General features: G+C 36.1%; 1 protein-coding gene across 2 annotated transcripts in view; it reads left to right on the forward strand.

Moving 5' to 3' along the window:
- The window catches only part of LOC150092995 (tyrosine-protein phosphatase non-receptor type 9-like), a 284,280-nt gene extending 258,825 nt beyond the window's left edge, over positions 1 to 25,455 (forward strand). For both annotated transcript variants that reach the window (XM_090413471.1, XM_090413470.1), the window contains 3 exons: positions 7 to 236; positions 7,324 to 7,531; positions 25,211 to 25,455. In XM_090413471.1, coding sequence (XP_090269597.1) covers positions 7 to 236; positions 7,324 to 7,531; positions 25,211 to 25,437 — 665 coding nt within the window. In that variant the 3' untranslated portion in view covers positions 25,438 to 25,455. The remainder of the gene's footprint in view (positions 1 to 6; positions 237 to 7,323; positions 7,532 to 25,210) is intronic.
- Positions 25,456 to 25,698: the final 243 nt, after the last annotated feature.

Here is a 25,698-nt window from a genome sequence, read left to right on the forward strand (position 1 = left end):
CTACAGGTCCATTACCCAAGACCTTTTCTGATTTTTGGTGTATGGTATGGGAACAAGAAGTGCAAGTTGTTGTTATGACTACAAAAACTGTAGAAAGAGGTAGAATAAAATGTGGTCAGTACTGGCCACCAGAAGAGAATATGACTGCCGATTATGGCAATTTTGAAGTGTTCAATAGTGGAGTGGAACACTATGCTGACTATACTGTTACTAGTTTACTCCTTACTAATAAAAAGGTGAGTTTCAATTCATCTGCATCTTGGAAGTATATTTGAAAATTACTTGTAAATGTACTCTGTGGTCAGGCTTGAGTAAAGTAGATCAGAAATGGAAAAACATAATTCTTAAATTAAGGGGATAAAAACCCTTTTTGTGTTTCAGCCAGTATGCGAAACTCTAAGATCGAAGACTACGATCTAAGCGTTTCATGCCGATGAACTATCGGCGAATCCAAGCGTAAATGACCACTTGGTAGTGCCACACCAAGGCGACTCGATGCAAAAGTGGAGCAAGCTCCCTCACTATTGTGAGTGACCACATGGTGTAGCACTACCAAGTGGTCACTTACACTTGGATTCGCCGATAGTTCGTCGGCATGAAACACTTAGATCGTAGTCTTTGATCTTAGAGTTTCGCATACTGGCTGAAAAACAATAAGGGATTTTTATCCCCTTAATTTATCAACTTTGCCAGAAAAATAGCCGTTTGGCTTTTCTTCTTAATTATAATATGTTATAATACAATATAGTGGCACACCTTTCTGGCATTCGTATAGCGAAGGTATGTAAGTTCTTTTCACTTAAACTTTGATATCTTCTAGGTCTAGCTACTCATTGATGAGACCTCAAAAAAGGTTGAAACCAGTCTGGGTAGTGACCTCCCCTCATAATGTAAAGCAGTATTACATCTCCTAGGAGCTGTGTGTTTTTACATTATGAGAAAATATCAAGAATAGTGAGGGAGCTTGCTTCACCTTTGCATCGAGTCGCCTTGGTGTGGCACTACCAAGTGGTCACTTACGCTTGGATTCGCCGATAGTTCGTCGGCATGAAACGCTTAGATCGTAGTCTTCGATCTTAGAGTTTCGCATACTGGCTGAAAAACAAAAAGGGATTTTTATCCCCTTAATTTATCAACTTCGCCAGAAAAATAGCCATTTGGCTTTTCTTCTTAATTAAACATAATTCTTAATAAAATTTAATATTTGAGTTTATAGCATGGAATCGTATTTGTACTCCATTTATATAGTAAATGTGTATGTTCTATTAAAAAAAAAAATTGTCAATGCAAAATAATGGGAGTTTGTATTCATAACAATTAAAGCATCGACCAAGAATCTTCTTCTTCTAAATTGCAGTGCACCCCCCCCCTTGCTTTTTTTCTTGGTATTTAACTCCTTATACATATGAGATGATTCTTCAGGCAATAACTTTTTAAGAGAAAAAAAGTAGGTGAACCCAGCAAATAATGGTGGATTTTCTTCTCAACTTGGTTATAAAGCTAATTATACTTTCGAAAAATTATGTTCTTGTCTGTGAAGTGTCTTCACGACTAGGCTACTTATATATAGAGGCTGGTAACCTCACATCAGTTTTCTCAGTTTCACATAATGCAAAACACACTTCCTTTCAGATGTGTATATTGCTATGCATTGTGGGAAGAGTCACTACCTAGAAGTTTCTACCGTTATTGAGGTCTGATCAGTATAAGCCAGAACCAGAAATATACCAAGGTTAAAATAATGCAGACATCCTTAATAAAGGGATCTCAATTGATCAACTGCTTTATTTCTAATCTAGTTATCATATCCATAAGTCAGAATTGGTTTGAACACTGTTTTGTGTTTTGGCTAATATCTCATATTTATCATTTAGCAGAATCTCTCTCTCCTGTTTTAATATTTTTCTTTCTAACACCAATTATTTGACATGATACTTCTTTAGTTCCTCTTCTATTTCCACTTCTTACATTGATGGTGCCTATTTTATTTTCATTTTCAATTTCAGTTTAATTTTTATTTTTGGTTTTAGTTCATCGAGTTCTGCATTTTCATTTTATTCGTTTCATTTTCAGTTCTGTAATTCTTTGATGTATTGGATTTAATGTCAGTTTGGGATGCTGTATCTTGTTGAATAAAAATGCATTGAGAGAGAGGCCATGCATTACCCATACCAGCTATCATGCTTCTCTTAAACTCATTCACACAAGATGCACTCAACACTTCAACAGCAAACTGTTTGGCAGTTACTGCTCTGTAAGAAAAAAAACATCTCTTACCCTTTTCTTAACCACATACAAACTTAACTTCCATGGATGCCTCCATGTTTCTCTCAGCCTTCCACATAACATAACTTAAAACATAACAAAAACTGAATATAAAAATTTCATCAGACAATATCCTACAACATCCATTCAAAAATTTATAAACTTCTATCATATCTTTCTTTCTTTCTCCTGTTTACCATTCTCTGCGGTCTACATACTCTCAATCTGTCCTCATAAACTACATTCTATAATCCTGATATAACCTTTGTAACTCTTCTTTCCACTCTCCCTGGGTTCATGAGGGATTTAGCATAGTAGGTGTGATCTTATCAAGACTTTGTAAAGGGACAACATGACTTCCTTACATGTCAGTATTCATCTCAACATCACAATTATCCTCTAGGTTGTATTTGCAATGCGACTTTGAACTTCGAATTCCTATCCACAATATGCCATTGAAAATTTCATCATGCCCAAGTGCATAACATTATAAATACTAATATTACATTGATGGTCTTTATCATTTGCCCATATTTCCAGCTTATTCAAATCATTCTGTAAGTGCTGGATATCATTAGCATCCGTGATTGCCCTGCTATTTTCACATTATCAGCAAACAATTAAACAATCTCATGTTAGAAAGGATCTCATGTCAGATCCTTTCTAATATCATTAATGTATAGATTGAACAACAGTTGTCCAAGGAATTGATCCCTGGAGTACTGGATCCACTGATCACCTTAAATCTAGCAGATTCACACCATATACCACTTTCTGATACCTGTCCATCAGCTACCCACTTATCCGATCAGTAGTTTATATTCCAATCCTATATTCTCCACTTTATGCAGCAGCCTTTCATATAGTATTCTATCAAATGCCTTAGCAAAGTCTAACATTATCATAGTGTATCATTTCCTATATCCAACTCAGTTGTAACATTATTATAAAATATGAGAAAATTGCTAAAACATGCCCTCCATTTAGTAAAGCCATTCTGTTCCTTGCAAAAGAAACAGAAACAAAGTTAGCTTGTTTGTCAATCCATTTCTGCATACCAGCTCATATGCACTTCTCCAAAATCTTCACCAGCACTCCACAATATTATTATGTAAGTAGTTAGATATGTATGTTTTTTTATACCATCCTTGTACAATGGAACTATCATACCTTATTTCTGTTCCTGTGGTATATTTCCTGAGCTGTGACTCAAGTTCTATAAACATACGATGAACCCAGCTAAATTGACTGAACATTCCTTTGCCATACATGCTAATATCCCATTTGTCTCTACTGCCAAATTGTTATCAGGTGCAATAGCTCTTGAACATCATTCTCATGCACCTCTATTTCTAAATTTAATCTTAGCAAAGTGAGCACTCATTATTTGAACAGTCTCATCTTCTTATAACACAAGATACCATCTGCATTCAGTAAAGTTATTCTTCTACATTCATTATTTCTTTTATTTGTAGCATAACAGTAAAATTCTTTTGGATTGCCTTTAGCCTGAACAGCTAGTTTAGCTTCCCATACAATACTTGTAACTTTTCTGGCTTGTGCTTTATATATTTCACAACTCCTCTCACACTTATTCTCATGATATTCTTTCCATATCAATTTCTTATGGATCTCTTTTTTATTAAGTTTGGACATCCATTTCACTCCCATCTTGTTTGTTGTTCTTCAAACTCTAGGACAGACATTCCAATAGTGCATAATTTTAGTAACTTTTCAAAACATTCCATGCATTGCTGATCTCGAGTAATTGATACTGAGAGACCAAAGGTAGTATTCTCCTAAGTTGGTCATAATTTCCAGCTTCGTAGTTCAGCATGTGAGGATGATTAACCTATTTTTCTACCCACTGTAGGGTGAAAGCCTCTCCCATTGCAGGAGGATTGGGTCTACTGCTCCCATGGTGACCCAGTCCATATTGGGAGAGTATATCTATACTTGGGTGAAGGAATGTATGAAGGTGGAAGACAATCACAAACATCCATGCCTACGTGGGATTCGAACCCGCAGCCTATTGGCTGGAGAGCGGATACGCTAACCACTTGGCCAACCAGGCCAGCAGTTCAGCATGTAACTTGTCCTAATTGAAACACCCATACTTCCCAGATCAGTATGGCATGATCACTATCATCTGGTGGCAAAGCAGTCATATTCTGACATCCCTTCTGATGCTATGATTAAATCTAACACTCTTTTCCCTTGAGTTCCTTCTTTCACATTATGCTTGAGAAGTTTTCTCTCAACAGCTCAATACATTCTCCTTCATTTTTACCCTGAATTTTCTCTGCTGCTGAATCAATGTTCAGATAATTTAAGTCATCCGTAATAGTTATTTGCTTAGTACCCAACAGGGTAATTAGGTGCTGCATTTCACCATCCCCAGCAACTGAACCAGCGGGTCTATAGCAACACTTAACCATATATTTCATTCTGTTAGCCTCCACTTCACACCAGATAACCTCAAACTCACTCCTACATGGGACATAATTACTATTGTTGCATTCATTTGTTTCTGTCCCAACTACACTCAAATGATCAGGTATCATTAGCAATATCCTCCTCCTTCTCCTTTCTGTTCTGTCCTCCATAAAAACACTATAGCCTTCACTTAATCCCTGTTACCATATCTGACTCTTGTAGTAAGGTTTCAATAATGCATCAGTATTATTCACCTAAACAAGAAATTCAGCACCTTTGTTCTTCCTGATGCTCCTGTCATTTGTTTATAGCCATAACAAGTTACCACCTAGCTTTTTCATATACTCACATCTACAGTCTGCTTGGTGCAATTGGGTAACTTTCTCTTTTCACCAGAAAATCCAAACCCAAAGCATTTCCACCCCTTCGCTAGTGACATAACCATGCTCAGTGACATTCATATCATTATCATGTTTGCATGCCATAGCTAAACTAACACACATTCTTGCCATTTCTCCCCTGATGATCTACTTTCCCTGACCCTCTGCAATAGATCTTATCCCATTAAATAATTTCTCCAGGCCCATGATGCTAAATCTATTAACATGCAAACCATCCCTCTCCAGCTAGTCTTTTTTACTATGAAACTCACTCCACTTATCTAAACACTCACACCCATTTCTTCTACATGGTCTGCGCATTGAATCATTTGATATGATAGCCCACCTTCTTAACTCAGTACTGTCATATCTTGATAATAAATCAACAATTTTCACTCTCATTTTTCTTTCTCACTTCTTCCAGCAGTACTTTCACATCTCCTCCATACTGTATTTGTTGCTTTTTCAATCATTAGTTCCAATACTACTATCTATTTTACTTTTCTCTTTTGTTTCTCTGTTATGTTTGTCACATCCTTAATTTTTGCCTTGAAAAGCTGAAAGTTGACTCTGTTAGTGAGTGCAATTGCCATACCCCATTCTAATTGACTTTCCTTGTTATTATTATTATTACCAACTTCAGTACTTTTCTTAAGTTTCTTTAAGCATTTCTCAACTCTTTCTAATTCTCTGGTCAGTTGTCTAATAATTTATTTTAATCAGAATATTTCAAATGTCAAGTTATCCTTGCTTATATTATCAAGTTGATGCTGCCCTGTTGGCACCTGTATTAAAACATCCTTTTGACACCACTTTATTCTGATAAGTTATTACTGTCAAACAGTTGTTGAAAGTGTTTCCACTTGGTTATACTATGAATTAAAGATACCAATAAATTATATACTTGGTTTAATAAAATTAGTTTAATCCTTTAAACCTGGCTCCCACTGAAGAGACCTCAATAAAGGTCGAAACTAGTCTGGGTAGTGGCCCTTCCTTTAATGCATAATATTAGACATATCCGCAAGGAGATGTGTTTTGCATTATAGGAGATACTGAGTTAGGAGTGTTGGTAGCTTTCTCCACCTTTGCAACGAGTTGCCCTGGTGTTGTATCACTTTACCCTAGTCCTGAAGATACTTCAGGTGCAAACTTTGTTTGCTCACACTTGGATAAAGGATTAAACTAATTTTATTATACTCTAACCAAGTGAAAAAATAAACTTTCAATAAACTTTCAATATATACTTGGTTTAATCCCTTATCCAAATGTAAGCAAACAAGTTTGCACCTGAGCTATTTTCAGGACTGAGGCAACTCTTGATAAAGCTGTATGACTTCACATCGCTTGCCTTAGTATCCCATAATGCAAAGCACATATCCTTACAGGTATGTATAGTTGGGTCTGGCTCCCACTGATGAGACCTCAATAAAAGTTGAAAGCGGTCTCGGGTAGTGACCCTTCCCATAATGCATAGCATTGTACATACCAGTAATGATATGTGCTTTGCATTATGGGATACTAAGGCAAGTGATGTGAAGTCATACACCTTTACCACGAGTTGCCCCGTCTTGAAAATAGTTCAGGTGCAAACTTGTTTGCTTACACTTGGATAATGGATTAAACCAAGTATATAATTTCTTGGCATCTTTAATTCATATCTTAAAGAATATTTCTGCAGTTATATTACTATATAATTTTATTATACATGATACTGTTATAATGTTACCTTAGATGAAGTGGTGTACATCTAATCAAACTCAATAAATCAAAAAATTGATCTTACAGGAGCTTCATAATAACATGTTTATACCCTGAGATAGCATTGAACCAGAAAAAGAGTATTGCAACATTAGGTTGAATTCGTCCTAATGATATAAGAGTAATAACTCTCTACAGTACTTGTCTGAAGAATTATTGTTATGACTCTTGGTCCTAAATTGCATATCTGCTTTTCTGTCCAATAATTTTTAAATTCCCATTTCCAATTTATGTAAGTGTATTTTTCACACCTTTCATCTCTGACATACTGCTACTGATTCTTGCTGTATGATAGATTATAGATGTATATTGTACATACACAATGTACTGATTATTAAAAGTCTAGGTAGTACTGACTGTTATTTCCATTTCAAAACAAATAATAAATGAAAAATGTATTTAAAAAAAAGAATATGATGGACATTTGTGTTTGTATTCAGATTTCATTTCTATTATAACAGTATGTAATTTATATTTTTAGGTGAACTCCTCCCAGAAAGTAGTTCATATGCAGTTTACCAGCTGGCCTGATTATGGAGTTCCTTCTTCAGCTCTCGCAATGTTAGATTTTCGAGATAAAGTTCGAGAGAGGCAGATTCAGGCGGTAAAGTCAATGGGGCCACAATGGAGTGGTCATCCATTAGGGCCTCCAATACTGGTACATTGCAGTGCTGGAATTGGACGAACAGGTAAGAGAGAGAGAGATTACTAGATGAATAACTCGGTATTAACTACTTCTCCCTCCTCAACTGGTAGGCATTTCAAGTAAAGATTACTTCATTTAGGAATGGCTAGAGGGTGAAAGCTAGATAACAGGGAGGAGAACTTTAGTATAGTCTTAAATGAATGTGGAGAACTAACCAGAACTTCTGAGCTAATGTCCGATACTTAGCTTTTTTGTGGTATATCATGTTAGCAGGTATCTTCCTGGATACTGAAAACACAAAATGGGCTGGCAGTTTTGGATTTAACAAACTAAATTATATTCTTATTGGCTTAAACCCAGTATAAAATGATATTACAACATGATGTTGCCCAATTAAACAAAGCCCTATTGTTTTTGTCAAGGAAGGGAGCCAGAATGAACAGAGAAGTGGAAAGGCAGCTACTGAAAGAAATTCCATGAACTCCAAATCACTATTAACAGAATTTCAGAATGGCATTACCAACATAAGGAATCAGTGGGAAATAAATGAAACAGGCAGAAGAATTGGAGGTGCGTCAGGTCAACATACTGAAACAAAGAATGCAAAAACATGAGATTCTTCTAAATAGCAAATGCAAGGTATTATGTTTGGTGTATTATATTCACGGAAAGCAAGGGATAGCTATAGTATTCAATACTACATGAGGATAAACTTCCTGAATGGCACTCTGCAAACATCAGAATGGGGAATTGAACAATGAGATTTATTTGTGCCTATGGTTTCACTTTCTGTGAGACCATAGGCTCTTCTACTAAGGAAGAAGTGGAGAAATTCTTTGATACATTAGAGAAGGGGAAGCAGACAAAAGAAAATTTGGTCTTTGTTGGAGATCTAAAGAGTGGAGTAGGAAATGATTACCAGACATATATTGGGAAAATTTGGAGCAAAGAACTCTCTCTCTCTATGTTCACTGGGCATCTACATAGATGCTGTATGGTCACTCCGATGCTTGGTGATGTGCCACACCAGGCCTCGCCATGTAGTCCTGTTGTTTGCTTTTCTGGCAGCCTCAACCCTCTGAAGATCAGTCACTCCACACACACACACTATCCATCCATTTCATTGATGGTCTACCGCTGCCTCTTTTTCCAGGAACTTTACCTTCTATTACTGTTCTGAGAAGTCCCCCCATCCTTTTAAAGCAAAGAACAAAGCTAATAATAATGGTAAATACCTACTGGATTTCTGCTTAGGACATGGACTAGCCATTGTTAACACCATTTTCTAACATAAAGCTGTGAGCAAATTCACAGAGAGAGGAAGCCACAAGAAATAAAGGTTTCATTGACTACATTATTATTGATAGCAATGCCTTCATGCTAGTTCAGGATTCAACAACATGCAGAGGATTCGAAATAGCAAGTGATTGCCATTTAGTTGTGAGCAGAAGAAAATTGAATATCATATTTAAAAGAAAAGTGTGTAAGAAATCAGAAAGGCACATGGTAAAGTTATCTTCAAGGACAGAAAATAACTCCATTTTGGATACAGGCGATTAGAGACATTCAATCAAAAGAAAAAACCATATCAAAAGTTCCTGGCAAGTAAGTCAGCATGTACTCTGAGAGTTTTAAAACAAATCAATCAAGCAGCTTTCAGAGGTGAACTGTAGGCTCAAATGCACAAATATTACTTAAAAACTGAAAGATAGTTTGAAAGCAAGATCCAAATTTGAGATTCAGCACCAGACCTAAAGAAGACAATGATTCAGCCAGAAAGGTGTGTAATCCTTGCTGACATATGGAAGACTCTCATAAGATCACTTAGCACACCAGAATTCAACTTCGCTGCAAATTACAGAACACACTTGCATAACAATGTCTGACATCACACACACACACTCCATGCGTTTGATGCAACGTATATTTTGAATTTGTATAACATTTAGTACTCGTTTATGTTTCTTTCTTGACCTATTTTAAGCTGTTTTTTATCACCTTATGTATGCTCAGATGAAGCCAACAGTCAAGTTGGTTAAACTAGTCGGCTAAATGTGTTATTAAATTCTTCGGCCAGTATATCCCGGTCTTTTATTATTGAATTAGGTGTGTATTAGGTTATCTGCAAGGAGAGAAAAATAAGAACTCAGGAAATTAGAGACAGTCAAAGAAAAAAGAAGAAAGCATATTGAAAGTTCCTGGCCAGTTAAGTCAGCATGTGCTCTGAGAGAATACAGAGAAAAATGTAAGAAAGCAGAGCAGTGTGTAAAAGTAGCTAAACAAAAGTAATGAGAAGACTGATAAGAACATACAAGATATATATCACAAAGATGGCAAAATTTTCTGGAGGCTATTGAAAAAGCTGAAAAATAGAGGAAGGAGTATTTAGAAGATGTCAGAGATGAAACATGATGAAAACTGAACATAAAGAATAGTCTGGATATCTGCTAATAAATGTTACAGTGGCTACAGTATACATAAATTCAGATCACTTAGCCACTCATTTATAAAAAGGGAAATAGAATTGAATGTGAGAATTACAGAGGAATTTCCCTATTGACTTTTCAGGTAAGATTTATGCAAGCATACTTGAGAAAGGCTAAATATCTTCTTGGCCTATGCCTTATAATTTTCACAACTGACATCATCCTTTATGCATATGGTATTCCTTCCACATAATCTTTTTATTAAGAATCTCTTGCTTAATAAGATGCCACATCCATTTCATTCCCACCCTGTTTGTTCTTGAAACTTTAATAACATATTCTGATATTGTATCATCGATGGATGAAGTATGACCGTTGTTGTCCTTGTGTCGATAAACTATAAATCAACAAGCATTATTGATATAGCATATTGTTTCTGGGAAAATTCCCATGCTACTCCTCTTAAACTATTATAGCCTGTTTTTGTTTAGGAGTGTCCCTTATTTTAAATATATTGGCTATTTTTACTCAAAAAAATTATATATGTATTTTAGGGCATTATGGGTGATTATTGAAGAATACTCACCCATAATGCAATTATAGCAGAATAAAAGAGGAGGAAAAATTTTGTACATACCTTGTTTTGATACTAGGATGTCTTCAAATTCCATGTTTCTGCTGAAGGTTGTTTATAACGAGGGGGAAGGGAGCGTGGGGGGGGGGGGTTGAAGCAGAAGAATAAATTGGAAACCTGGGTTTATTTTAATAATATATATATATATTATTGTGTTTAAGGGTGCTTTGGGGGGGGGGGTACTTATGGGAAAACTGGGGCAGGGGAGAACGTTAACGGGGTGCAAACCATTTTGGTCGAATGACCATCATCGGAACATTTTCAGAATGAGTGTTGGGCTATGTCATGACTGCAAGTTGAATCTGCCAAAAAAAGGGCATTTGTTATCGCTAAATGGTTGGAGACATGGCCTGATTTGTAAGTTGTGGATCGTCCCACATTCAGAAATTAGGTAGGGTCGGTGGACGTTGATTGAGTTTTCATCGCATTTTATGGCAATTGTTTCAGATATTCTAAGCATTGTTTCTATGATTGTCTATGATTATGGCCTTGTCGATTTGTGGGATATGTTTCAGTTCAAGGGCGTGAGCTGCAATTTCTGTCTTCCCCGTACTCTGTATTTTATTTTTATTTTTGATGTTGCGATGTTTTTTTGTGTTTAGATGTTCCGGAATGGGGATGTTGCAATCCCGGAAGTGCTCTTGTAGTCTAGTCCATAAAGACCTGATTTTTTGTAGACTACGTTGTAGTGTTCGAATATTTCTTTGTATGTGAGATATTTAGTGGGTTTTAGGAGAGTTGCTAATTTTTGGTTCGTGGTGAATACTAGCTTATAGTCCGTGTGTTTGAAAATGTATTTGTAGGCTTTGTATGTGTTTTGGATGTATGTTTGGATGATTGCAATCCAGGAAGTGCTCTTGTAGTCTAGTCCATAAAGACGTGATGGTAGAGCCAGTGTAGGTGATGACACAGTCTTTTTGACAAGGAAATTTGTAGACTACGTTGTAGTGTTTGAATATTTCTTTGTATGTGAGATATTTAGTGGGTTTTAGGAGAGTTGCTAATTTTGGTTCGTGGTGAATACTAGCTTATAGTCCGTGTGTTTGAAAATGTATTTGTAGGCTTTGTATGTGTTTTGGATGTATGGCAATTTAATGACCATACGTGTAAGGAAAGCTGTTTTGGTTGTATTGTTGTTATGATGGGTTTTTGCCATATTGTTCATGTAATTTATTAAATGTGTGGAATAGTTGCGATTTTTAAAAACTTATGTTAAATACTTTAATTCCATGTTAAGATAATTACTGTTGGTTGAGAATTTGTAAGCATTGATAAATTGTGATAGGATTAGTGGCACACGTGAGATTTAATCATGGGGGGGGGGGGAGTTGAGTAGACAATTTGAGAATACACACTACGCATTGCATACAACCTATGACTGAGCATCTGCAGTGATCATCAATACATGATACCAGTAATCTCCTCTGGCCCAGCTCAGACAAACGAAGTAGCGCTCGGGTCAGCCCGAGCACTGCTTCGTTCGCCTTGTTTACAGCGGCAGTGATTCCCAAGAGCTATAGGATAATCCCACTGTATGTGACAGCTAATTCATAAGTAGAAACAGAGCACAACATAAATAAAAAAATTAATTTTAGTTAGGAAAAGATTTTTAAAAATTTTTCTAGTGTTTTTTTTTCCCTTTTCTTTTTTTTTGGGGGGGGGGGGGGCAGGGCCCCTTGGCCCCCTCCCTGGGTGTGCCACTGGATAGGATGACTAATTTTTTAACGGAATATGAGTGGTATGAATTGAAATGTAGGTAGATTCCGATATGTGTATGTTTGTGGAATATCTTCATAGCTATTTTGTTGTTGGTCTTGATTAATGTCAGGTTTAAGAAATTGATGGATTTGTTCTGTTCTGTTTCCATGTGAATTTTAGTCTGTTGCTATAATCGTTGAGGAATGTTTGTAAAGCGGTGATTGTGTGAGGGTTTACCAATGCATAGAATATCGTCTACGTATCTGCCATAAAAGGTGATGCCGGGGGGGGGGGGTAGTAGGAGTGATTCTATGTGTGCTAGGAATAATTCTGCTAGTTGTACACTGATGTGGACAACTAGCAGAATTATTTGGCCCATTGGGAGACTGAAAATTTGAATATATATGAAATTGTTGAACTTAAAGAAGTTGGCAGATATTGTGAGTTTGATCAAGTTAATGATGTCATTTGGTGTTAATTTTGTACATGTGTGTAGGGTGTGGTCCTCTGTGAGTAGTGTGTGTATGATGTCTAATGTTCTTGGGACGTCCATTAGTGTATAATGAAGTTGCATCTAGCAAGGTGAGGATGTCATCTTGGGATGAAGTAATGTTATTTATTTTCTGGAATCGGTTGTTCGTATTTTTAATCATGCAGTTAGACGTCAGTAATGGTTTGATGAGTTTGGCAACAAATTTTGATAAAGGAGCTGTGGTGGTGTTCTTGTAGGAGACTATGGGCAGTATTGGATAACCGTCTTTGTGGGTTTGATGTTCCCGAACATACAGGGGATGCAGGGAGTTGTGTGTCTCATTGTGGTTTTGTCTATTTTGTTTTGACTTTTTAAGGTGTGTAGGGTGCTATTGATTTGTTTTATGAGGTCAGAGGTGGGATCATTATGGATTTTTTGGTAGGTGTGTTGGTCGTTTAAGACGGCCGTTATTTTGTTATGGTAATCAGTTTTGTTCATGATGACTACAGTGTCTCCTTTGTCAGCTTTTGTGATCATGATATCTGGGTTTTTTCTGAAGGATAATAGGGCTTTCTGCAAGTTGGGAGTAATGTTGGGTTTCACTATTATTTTGCTATTTATAATGTTGTTTATTTTTTGGAATATAGTATCTCTGTTTGGATCATTTTCAAGTTTTGCTCGGACTTCGATAATGATGTTTTTTTTCGGTACGTATTTAGGGGATATAGCGAAGTTAAGTCCTTTGTTTAGGATAGTGATTTCGTCGGGTGTGAGCATGTGTGGGTCGTGAGGCAGTGATGTCTGAAGGATTGGGAACTTTATGTATCATGTATTTGTTGGCTGTTAAGGCATTCCATTTTTTTGTGTGTCGGGCTTCAATTAACAGCACGTAGTCATTGATGTATGTGTTTGGGTACTTTCAGAGAAAACCGCCCATTCTTTTGGGGTCATTAAGGTTTTCAATCTACGTTTTGTATTGTGGATGTATGAATATGCTTGATTTTTCTTTCTGAATCTGTCATGTATGGCCTGTTTTATGAGTGTGCGTGATGCCTAGTAGCAAATTTTTTTATTCCTGGGAATGGAGCAGTTACTGCATACTCTAGCAAAATTTGGGGTGACATTGTGATGTAGTCAATTCTTAAGGAATGTTGTGTGTTTTTTGCACGGTGTATGTAAGGATGGTTCTCTGGTGGGTTTCTTTTGTGAAAATTATACATTCGTTGAATGTATGACATAGCCTAGTGTTTGGAGTGTGTACTAAAACGATCTTATTTTAAAGTGGGTTTTTTTTTTTTTGTGACGGGGGGGGGGGTAAAAATAGCCAATGTTTTTAAAATAAGGGACACTCCTAAACAAAAACAGGCTGCTATAATAGCCATAATAATAATTATTATTGATATATTTTTAATACTTCCCATGTATTGCTATCATTATCCTTCCTATCTTCCTTTGTTTTTTATTATATTGATCCCATTCATGAGAGGTCAAGGGACCGATAAGCACAATACTGCTGTGTGTGGGGTACTGTATGATGGAACCTAGTATTCCCCTCAGTTGGTATAACTTCCTGCTTTGTCATTCAGCATGTATCCTTTTCTGAATGGAATATCCATACACTCAGCCACTTCCCAAGTCAGCACAGCATGATCATGGTCACCAGCTGGAGATAGAACATTCACTCCCCCCCCCCAAACACTGTAATCAGATCGAACACTTTTTGACCTTGAGTTCCTTCTGTCACGTGCTGCTTGAGGAAGTTATCTTGCAACAGCTCAGTAAACTCAGTTTCATTCTTCTCATGAGATTTCACTGAAACTGTTGAGATAATTTAAGTCACCCATGATATGGTGATACATTTTGTTGTCATCAGCAATCAATCCTCTAGCCCCATAACAATGCCCAATTATGTATTTGATCTTGTTAGATTCCACCTCACAACAAATTGCTTCAAACTTACTGCTACATGGAAAACTGTTATTAATATTAACTATACCTAACCCTAAATTAACCCTAACTGTAATCATATCATCTAATATCCTTTCTCTTACTTTTCATGTTTGATTTTCAATTACATTCATTAAATTTTTGATTTTAGTATGTGGAAAACTACTCAAAGTAGTAATATGGTCATCAGTCACATGCTTATAATGGAATCTCCATGCCATATAATATCCTTCACTTTATAATTGATTTTACCTATCTGATTATCGTTATGATTAGTGCTTTTTTTTTTTTACTTAACTTTCATGTCCTTTTGATGTGTCTCTAATTGTTTTTCCAATTCCCTCATTGTCCGTTTAATAATTTTGGAGATAGAACATTCACTTCTTTAACCAAATTTCTCTCCCTCTAATGCTATAATCAGATCTAATACTGCAATCAGTATCTTTTTAGTTTCTGAAAAATGGCATGATTCTGTTTATCGAGACAAACTTCTTTATTCACAGTTTTACTAGCATTCCGCTGCTGCTGCTGCTCTGTTGTTCTTGTGAGGTTTTAGTACCATTTTATAATACTACTTTAATATTACAGTATTCCAACAAAATATCAGGAAATATACCAAATACTATAAGAACAATAAGAAACTAATTATTCTAAGAAATTATAACAGGATTAACATCCTCAGAGTATATTATGGCCGGGGGGGGGGGTATTTTTTACTTTTTTTTATCCTTTTTATGTTCCCACCCATGAAAGGTTATTAGTAAATCCAGTGGTGCACCCAGGGAGGGGGGGGGGAAGGGGCCCGGGCACCCCCTAAAGAAAAGGAAAAAACACTAGAAAATTTTCCAAAAATCTTTTCCTAATTAAAATTCATTTTTTGTATTTATGTTGTGTCGTATCTTCTATTTCTGTACTACTTATGAATTAGCGATCACTGCAGATGCTCAGTCATAGGTCGTATGCGATGCGTAGTGTGTATTCGCAAATCGTCTTCTCAATCCCCACCCCACCCCCAAGGTTAAATCCTGAGCGCTCGGTCCCCTCCAAGATTAAATCCTGAGCACGCCACTGAGTATTTGTACATTTTAAACCTATAAAATAATTATATAATATTTAAATAATAATTTGTATTATTTAAGCCTATAGTACATTTGTCCATGGGTGGACTAAAGTTTTTTTTTATTATTATTATTTATTTATTTTTAGATAGTCTGGAAACCCTGCTTTAGAGACCAAACATGGAACTTTTTCAAGTCACTTCAGTCTTTTAATAAGCAGGGTAGTGGTCTTATACCAGGTGATGAAATTCATCTTCCAACTAAAGACAAATCACAAACATCCATGTACATGGTGGATTTGAATCTGTGACTTTTGTTTGGAGAGCAGGTATGCTAACCACTTGTCCAACCAGGCTGGCTGATAATATACTATAAGAAACTAATTATTCTAAGAAATTACAACAAAATTGGGGAGTATTTTTTACTTTCTTTCTTTGTTTGCATCATTAGTAAATTACTCCAACTCCAATTAACTCTTAATCTCAAATCAGACTTGCATGCAGATTTGTTTATACCAGGATGTCACACACACACATAAACTTATCCTCTTAATTAACCTATTTGGCATTTTACTTCAGAGATTGGGTCTTCATTCACCTTTATAACCAAAATCAAAAAAACAAAATCTTTAATTTACAAAAAGGAACATAAATATATGCAACATAAAATGAATACATCTTAACTACACAAGAGCTAGTATATACTTCAGATCGGGGGGGGGGGGGACAACATTATCTGCTCTACTTCCATTCAGGAATATAAGTTGTTATCCTTTACGAATGAAACTTCTGAAATTTTAATCTCTTGCTCTCTGCAGAACTTACATTCTTTCTTGAATTCACTCAGAAGGAAAATTAAGGCAGAAACTGTTTCCTATATGACAGCAATATAACAGTTAAATTCTTCTTGTATCCTCAATTAAAGAACTCTGAGGAAAACATATCTCAAAACACCTCAGTAACTTAATTCACTTTCTGTATGACAATAGTAGCAAGCTTAATTAAACTACTAAAACCATATCAACAGTTCATCACATATCGAGTGTACTTTTTATATAAAAGTAATCGGCATACTTCATTGAAGAAGTAACTAAAACCACTAATGATTCACATCACCCTTCATACTGACAAGCCTAAATAAAACAAGATAAACTTTTCTGGGCCTGTTTCTTTTAGTTTTAACTGAATAAATCCTATATAGATGAATGACTACAATGAACTTCACTTATGTCAGTCTTTCATTTCTAACTTCTAAATTCTGTTCAATCTTCATGTATTGAAGACACAATCTACCATAGTTCTCCTCCTACTGTGTTCTCTTTCCTTCTGAACAGCTGAACACTTCTGCACATGCTTGAAAATACAGTAGAGCAATTTTCATTCTAGTCCATCATTTTGCACCATAATTATCGCTTGGCTTGAAATGCTTACAAAAGTTATTTTCTTAGTAGAGGAAAATTATTTATTTATAATTTCAAAATGAAAGTGGAAATTGTAACAATTATTCTTCATTTCACGGGGTTTAAATGCTGAGGTAAGTTTGATTATTTATTCCTGTCATGTGAATTACAGCAGTGACTGCTTCTCTTGTAAGATAACAGCATGAACATTTCAAAATTTTACAGCTCATACAAAAATATATAAGCTGTAATATCTAATTTGTTGAAAGTTTATTTTTCACTTGGTTAGACTATAATAAATTTAGTTTAATCCTTTATCCAAGTGTGAGCAAACAAAGTTTGCACCTGAAAGTATCTTCAGGACTGGGGTAAGTTGGTACAACAACGGGCAACTCGTTGCAAAGGTGCAGAAAGTGAGCATCACTCCTATCTCAGTATCTCCCATAATGCAAAACACATCTCCTTGTGGATATGTATAATGTTATGCATTAAGGGAAGGGCCACTACCCAGACTAATTTCGACCTTTATTGAGGTCTCTTCAGTGAGAGCAAGGTCATCTCTACCTATAGGAGTTGGCAAATGGTGTGCCACTTTTTTAATATCTAATTTAAATTAGATATTAGATATTACAGCTTAAATTAGATATTCTAAGCAAGACTTCATTAGAAGCTGAAGACAAAAATAACATTTCAAAACATCTTTGCTTGCAACATGCAAAAAAGAAAGAAACATTAAACGAAATTATTAAAAGCTAATAATACTGTATTATTAGCTTTTTAACTTAATTTTTTTTGAGGGAGGGGGGGGGGATATCTGAATTTTAATACAGGCATATAATATTTGCCTTAAAATCTCTGCACAGCCATGACAATTATTGTCAATAGTATATTTATAATTGTAAAAGGTATGTAATTTGAATGATAATTTTTGAGATTTATAATGGATATATGAATGAGGATGATACATATATAAAGAACAGAGTTTAATACATTATTTTCAAGAGCTACAGAATTTTTTTTTACATGAGCTCTAAATTCACTGCCCAGTCACAAAGTAGCCTTGAACCCAGTTATTTTCAACTTTTTACACAAAAATTTTACCCCTTTGAACAAGTACTTTGGCTGTTTCTTATGATATTCCCAAAGTATCTGGATCTAGCACAAAGGCCCAAAGTCTCTTGTTTTCAGTTCTCTCTCTCTCTCTCTCTCTCTCTCTGACACTGCATATGAGTGCAGGTCCTTCATAAAGAATAATTATATCTATTCTGTATGTAGTCGAAATTAAAGTTGACTTAAGTGAAACGATATATGAAATATTTAATGTTTTTAGTTAAGAGTGAACAAAATCACATTTTAGAAAATTGATGAGTCTCAACTTGAGCATAATACAACATTCTGAAAATCCAGAATTCTAGGAAGTAAAGTACTGAATTTAAATGATATTTTAAAAAAAAAAAATTGTCCCTGTCAAGTTGTCAAAGCCAATCTGACCACAAGCATTCTCAGATTGTTTGGCCATACTCAGTAGTATGGCCAACAATCTAAGAATTTTTAGCTCCACTAATAATGCTTCTCACCACTGAACTTGAACATATTCACAACACCTTCTTAGCCAATGGCTACAGTCCTCACCAAATCCAAAGAATATTAAAACCCTAAAACCATACTCCTCCTCTACTGCCTCCAGACAGAGACCTCAACAAATCTGTTATTACTATCCTGTATATACAGTAGATCCATGGCACATGAAAAACTGAAAATTCTAAAAAGATACAACTTTAGAAACACTTAGACCATATAAAAAATTGGCATTGCTTATTCACTTTTCCCCAGAGACCTGCTATATGCCTACTAGATTCCATAGATTTCCTGCCTGCCACATGCTTACAGTTGTGGCAGGCAGGACAGCTAACATCAGATCACCAAACACAAAGCCTACATCCATTTTCACCACTCCAGCCACTCAAAGCTTGCCAAGCATTGACACCCACCACATGATACGATGGAAAAAGGCCACCTTACTCCACCTGAGTAAATTTAAACATGAAAGACTTTTCCTGGAGCCAGCCTCAATAAATTTGGATGTATGAAACTAAAATCTTAGAAATGAGATTCTTAAGCAAAAGATGACATTGAAAGATTATGTGCACAAGGATGATGTCATGAAAATTATAAGTTGCATGCCAGAAGTTACAAATATTGTATAGAAAGCTGAGTGTGTGAGTATGAAAAGAAACTAGCCTTTCAAGCTAAAAATAACCCAAAGAATTCTATTGTTATGTTAAGTAAAAGGAATAATGAATGTGAAAAACTCCCATAAATGTAAATGGTATGCTGGTGGAAGATGCAGAAGAGATTGTTCAACTAATGTGTGCCTATTTTGCTAAAAGCTATCAGCCTGGTGTACACAACAGAGCTCAGTGCTTCCTCTACACTGGAGGAAAAAAACTTAGGTATACATGTAAGAGGCACTAGAGCTGTAGCATAAACTGGATATTAATTCAGCAGTAGAGATTGATGGGATATCAGCATGGATGCTAACAGTGTCCAGTTGAACTGGCTGTTCTTTGAACCAACTGTATAATTTGAGTTTCAGCACAGGAAAGATTTCACGTGAGTGGAAATAATATATGATAATCTCAGTGCATAAGGCTTGTGCAAAGACTGATGTGTTTCTCAACCTATATCTCTGGAGTAGGAGTGAAAATTTTAGATAAGTTGGTAAGAGATTACATACAGAAATGGATTGACAAATAATCTATACTTTGCAATGAACAGTATGGGTTTACTAAGAGAAGGTCATGTTTGAGTAACTTGCTCACATTTTATAATAATGTTACAGTTGAGTTAGATAAGGGAAATGAATACATCAATACACTCTGATACTTTTAAAGTTTACTAAAACTTTTAACAGGATACAGCATGGAAGACTATTGCATAAGTTGAAGGATGTAAGATTGAATTATAAAATGCTAATTTGAATAAGAGGATGGCTGACTGACAGATATCAAAAAAGTGGTGTATGGGAGATGTGAGTTTGCAGGATTTAAGGAGTGCTCAGACTGAATAACAGAAATCATCCTCACAGGAATGAAGACCCCCATTCCACCCAAAATCCTCAGCCACCATCCAAGTCTTGGTTCTAAAAAAAAAAAGTGTGCCAATGCAGTAAAAGAAAACACTCAGCATACTACGAGTGACCCAAGATCAAAATTCCAGCTGCTTATTCTGCCTGTATTGCAGCTCTTAATGACAATATACGAATCATCTACAAATAAAAATTGGATCTTGAAAGAGCCAAATGCTGCAAATGCATCTCCTGTCCAAATGGGAGTTGAGCCTTCTGATCCCTTGCCAAGACCATTGGACACAACATTTGTGCACCTATGTTTCCACTACTCTCACATGTGGATGGTTCATCTCACCTAAAGACAAGACTGACTTACTGGCATCACTCTTCTCTTTCAATTTCTGCATTTTGATGGCTTGGTCAAAATCTCCTCCCCTCCCCCACCAAGAACTGCTCATTCCATGTCACTGAGTCTTCTGCCAGAAAGAAATCCAAAGAATCCTTAATAACCTGAACACAAACAAAACATCTAGTCCTGAGGGTATCCCACTTACTGTGATAAAAATTTGCCCCAAAACTGACATCTATCCCATATCACCTCTTCAATCTATTTAAAAATTCTCGTACAGTGCATATGAAGTGTTGAATATGCATATGTGTATATTCAAACAAGCTTCACCATTCATAGTAATCCATTAAAAAAATAATTGATTGATTACATGTGATTTTTTTCCTTGCAGTATCTTTCCAGACATTCACTGAAAGAGAATTATTTTTAATGAACCAAAGCTTTTTGTGGTTTCTCTTTTTCCCAAATGTGGCATTTATGACAATTAATCTTGCCATTAATTAGAATTCATCACTAAACAATAAATTGTCAACAGATGAAGCATTACTATATTTTCAACTTCATGATTAAAATAATGGCAGAAAGCTAATCTTGCTTGATAGCAGCCTTTTTCCACCAACATTTGATGGACTTAAATCAAGTATGCTTGCTGACATAATAATTTTGTTTTGAGAATTCTGTGAAGTATTATTCTTTGAATACTTAGTTCCAGTGAAGCTTCATCTTATTGATTTTCATGGACTGTTTCCAAAAGCTTGCTCTACAGACAACATAGTCTCGTTGTTTATTCCCAGCCTTCCAATTCATGGCTTATCATTGATAGAGCTTGGCTGTTTATATTTTTTTCATCCAGTTTGTAATTCAGATTCTGTAGAGAGCTTCCTTGTTGTAATGAGTCCTAATTTATTTTCTGATGGCTGATACAGACTTCAGCTCAGCTTGCCAGAGAACACAATCAACCTTTTCTTCAGTTGAAGCTATTCAATATAGTGTAGAGTTTATTACCTGGAAAATAAAAGTAAATTAAAACAAATTATACATTTGTTTTATTTAAATCTTGAATAAATTTCCTCTCTGTTGCATTTTGTAGATTGTTTATGTCATATAAAATGGAGTTATTAAAATTCACACTGTGCAAGGACTTTATAGACACCTTGTATGTGTTTCATCTTTAAGGAAAAAAAGTGCAACATCACATTTATGGCCACCTAATATCCATGTGGTAAACTTTATGTTCCACTTAGACTGTAATTGAGGTGGTGCCTGTGAATAAGCTACTCTAAACTTGTGTTTCCACATTGTATCGTTATTATAAGTTTTAATCAATAAACGGAAATCATAACAGCAGGTACCAAGGAGCTGATTACTTCTGCACAACCTGTAAGTACTTATAGTCCATCAAGTGGGTTATCTTTTCAATGAAAAATTGGCCACGTGTAAGCACCCACTATGCTTACTGTGCGAAGCAAAGATGGCAATGATGGAAGAGCACCTCATGTCTCGCCAGCACAGTGCTGTTGATCACAAGCAAATCCAACAATAATATAAAGTGCTGCAGCTGTAAAATTAATGTTACCTATTAAAAAAGCATATTGTATAATTCTGTTGACACTAGCTGCATGCTTCCTGCACAAAAATAGACAAATTGGCACACAAACTATTTATTGACCTCAACCAGCACTTGTTCTGTTTACTGTGCCTCCCTTCTGTAAAGCAGCTTTTGAACTTAGGTAAATGAGTCGAAAACCCTGAACAGCATCTTAACACTACGAATGAAACTTTCTTCTCCAAAATTGTAACTCTGGAAACTAAACTTGCCCACCAATGAACTCCACGACCTAATTGTATCAACAGTACATGACTCAATCAAGGCCGAAAACAAGAAATTCAATGCCATTATTCTGAACTTTCTGCCAGAAAGTGGCAAATCACAAAGATGACATCAGCAAATTAGCAGAAAAATGCAACTTTGATTCTAGAAATATGGTCAGGTGGCATCGTTCCAGGCCCATAATTAAATGAAACTTTCTACGCCTCATGAAAGTGAGTTGTGACACATCAACAAACACATCTAAAATAATAATAGCAATTAATAACAAGTTCCAGGACACTTGCCCCCATTCGCACATACCTGACCCTAACTTTTGCCTAGAGAGAACAAGAACATTAACTTCGAAAACAACTTGAAGAAAAATGCCAAAATGGAGACAACAGTTTAGTCATTGACTACAAACAAGTTAAATTAGTTCAGAAATCAAGCAATGCCACTAGGAGTAACCGTGGAGATCAGTATGCAGCACTACATAAGAAATGTGCAAGACCCTTGCAGTCAAATATATGCCTCACAGACCCTTGCATATCCACTTTACTTCAACCTTAATAGTATCCTCTACCAAACCCCGCGTACTCTTTTTGGCAGAAACTTAAAATTTCACCTCCCTCCAGTATTATTCATCTCAACTTTCCAAACTACACTAACTTCTTTCGACCCATGGATTGCATCTGTGCATATATCTGTTCTGACATACCTTGCCAGAGCACCCAACCTAGAATTACCCAGCTTTGACCTTTGGTTGAAAATCTCCCTTCTCCACTCAATCAAATTCATTTGCTGTCTTATCGCTTCCCTAATGCCACTAACCACTTTGAGCTGTATAATTTCCTCTCCTTAAAAATTGATTTTTCTCCAGTTCTACAACACTAACTGGCTTTCCTTCTCCAGTTGTACAGATCTAGCAGGCAGAGATGCTGAAACATTTGTCATCACCAACAACCTTACACAAATTGTTCACATGGCAACCAGATAACCTGAACCACTCCCAAAACACCCTAGATTTCTTCCTCATCAGTGGCCTTCCAAATACACAGTGAATGTAGTGGGTTCCCCTAGGTAATTTGGATTACAATCTCATCTCATGTTGCATGGGGGAGGAGGGCTCATCTCCCTCTCCCCATGCAACATGACTTATACAGCCACTTCCATACAAGAGTAGTTTGGCTTTTATGACATTAACCAGTGGGACAGCCTCCGTGACTTCTATGCCTCATTCCCATGGTTGGATTATTGTTTCCAGCCTTCCAATCCAAACATATGCACTGAACGTATCACCAGTAAGTAATCCTTGCTGGGCATGGAAACATATATTCCCCACACTACTCTAAACTGCTGTCTCTTAACTAAACTCTGGTTCTCCAAAAGATGTGCCAAGGCTGTACAAATAAAAAAATCAATCGTACTACAACTGGCTTAGATCAAGAACTCCATCCTCCTTTAGTGCTTATACTCAGGCAGAATAGTTACAAGAAAACTATCAATGCCAAAGCAATTGGTCGTAACTTTTGCCCAATGCTATTCCCATCCCTATTATTCCCAGATTTCTCTATTGCCTCACCACTCACAGAAAAAGCCAATCTCCTGGCTTCAAACTTTGCCTCCAATGCACGCATAATTGACAGCAGTTGTAAATGCCGCCCCCCCCCAGATATCCATATACAATGCCTGCTATATATTTTTGTCAGAGAGAGAGATAAGAAAAATATTGTCCAAATTAGATACAATAAAAGTCTCCTGGCCCTGATGCATTTCTCCAGTTGTCCTGAAGGTCTGTGCACCAGAACCGATATACTCTCTTACTCCACTGGTCCATCCCACAGTCTGGAAACTGGCCTATATTCAACCCATTCCTAAGAAGGGCGACAAATCACTGCTGTCAAACTACCATCCTATCTCACTCACCTCAGTCCTATCTAAAATAATGGAGAGCACCAACAATTCCCAACTCTTACACTACCTTGAAGGCACCCAACTATTAAATGACCACCACTATGGATTCCATCACTGCCAATCAACAGATCTACTCACATATATTACCCATTTCTAGACAAATGCCATTGAGAAATTTGGTGAATCTCAAGTGGTTCCACTTGATATCTCCAGAGCTTTTGACCAGATCTGGCATGAAGGTTTACTAAGCAAACTTCCATCATTTGGTCTGTCTCAGGACTTATGTAGTTAGATTGCCAGCTTTCTGTTTGGAGGTGCACTATGTGTGATGGTGGATGTTTCCTTATCCTCTCACCATTCAGCTGATGCCAGGGTTCTATATATCAATGACTGCTTCAGTTGACCTCCAACCCAATATACAGTTTTGCAGATGATAGCACATTGCACTCATTCCTTTCATTTGATAAACTTTACTCTACACAACTCACCTCAACCTACAGACCATCAACCACCATCCTCAATTCTGATCTCCAAGCCATCCTCCAATGGGGTTCAGATAACCTCGCCAATTTCATTGGCAGTTTTTTATTCCACAAAACAAACTGGCAAGAAAAACACAACCATTCAACAGATATACTGACCTCATTAATATTGACCTGCTTAGTTGTCTTGGTCATGATTCCAAATAACAGCAATTTCAACCTTCTACTACTTCTGCTACATACTACCATGGTTGCATGTTCAGTGAACAAGGATATAATTGGGATAGTCCTTAGCATTCCTAATTGCACTTGGTTTTCCTTCTGGTTTAATTCTAATGTATCTGTAAATATCTTAATATATTTTAATATTACAATTTCAGTGCTATAAGAGATGGTCTGAGAACTGATTAATAGTACATTGAATTTCTAGTGTTAAAATTTATACTTCTCTCTTTTTTTCTAGGCACATTTATCACTTTAGACATTTGTATCAACCGTTTGGAAGCTACTGGTTGGATTGACATTCATAGGACTGTAGAAAGGATTCGTTCTCAACGAGCATACAGTATTCAGATGCCAGATCAGTATGTGTTTTGTCACCTTGCATTATTAGAATATGCACTGAGCCGTGGACTTCTAGAAGATGTAGATCTTTCAGGATTCAATGACGATGACTCAGAGTCAGAATAAATTATTTATTTATCACAATTGTTTATGCTCATTTCAACATATTTTTTGTATAATATTGCATGATTTTTTTATTGTTGTATTTTTGAAAAATGCCGAATTCATTTCCTCTTGTTGCATATTTATCTTTTTAGGACCAAATGTAGATATTTCAACAATAATTTTATCTTAATAGTTATTTTGATATATTTTAACATGAAAAGTACTACTATTTTATGTTTGTATATTTATTTTGATTTACTGTGACCATAGGACCATTACTAT

This window comes from Typopeltis vanoorti, chromosome 24 (assembly GCF_054136105.1).
Source record: "Typopeltis vanoorti isolate ZY-2024b chromosome 24, IOZ_Tvanoo_1.0, whole genome shotgun sequence".
Classification (NCBI taxonomy): Eukaryota; Metazoa; Arthropoda; class Arachnida; order Uropygi; family Thelyphonidae; genus Typopeltis; species Typopeltis vanoorti.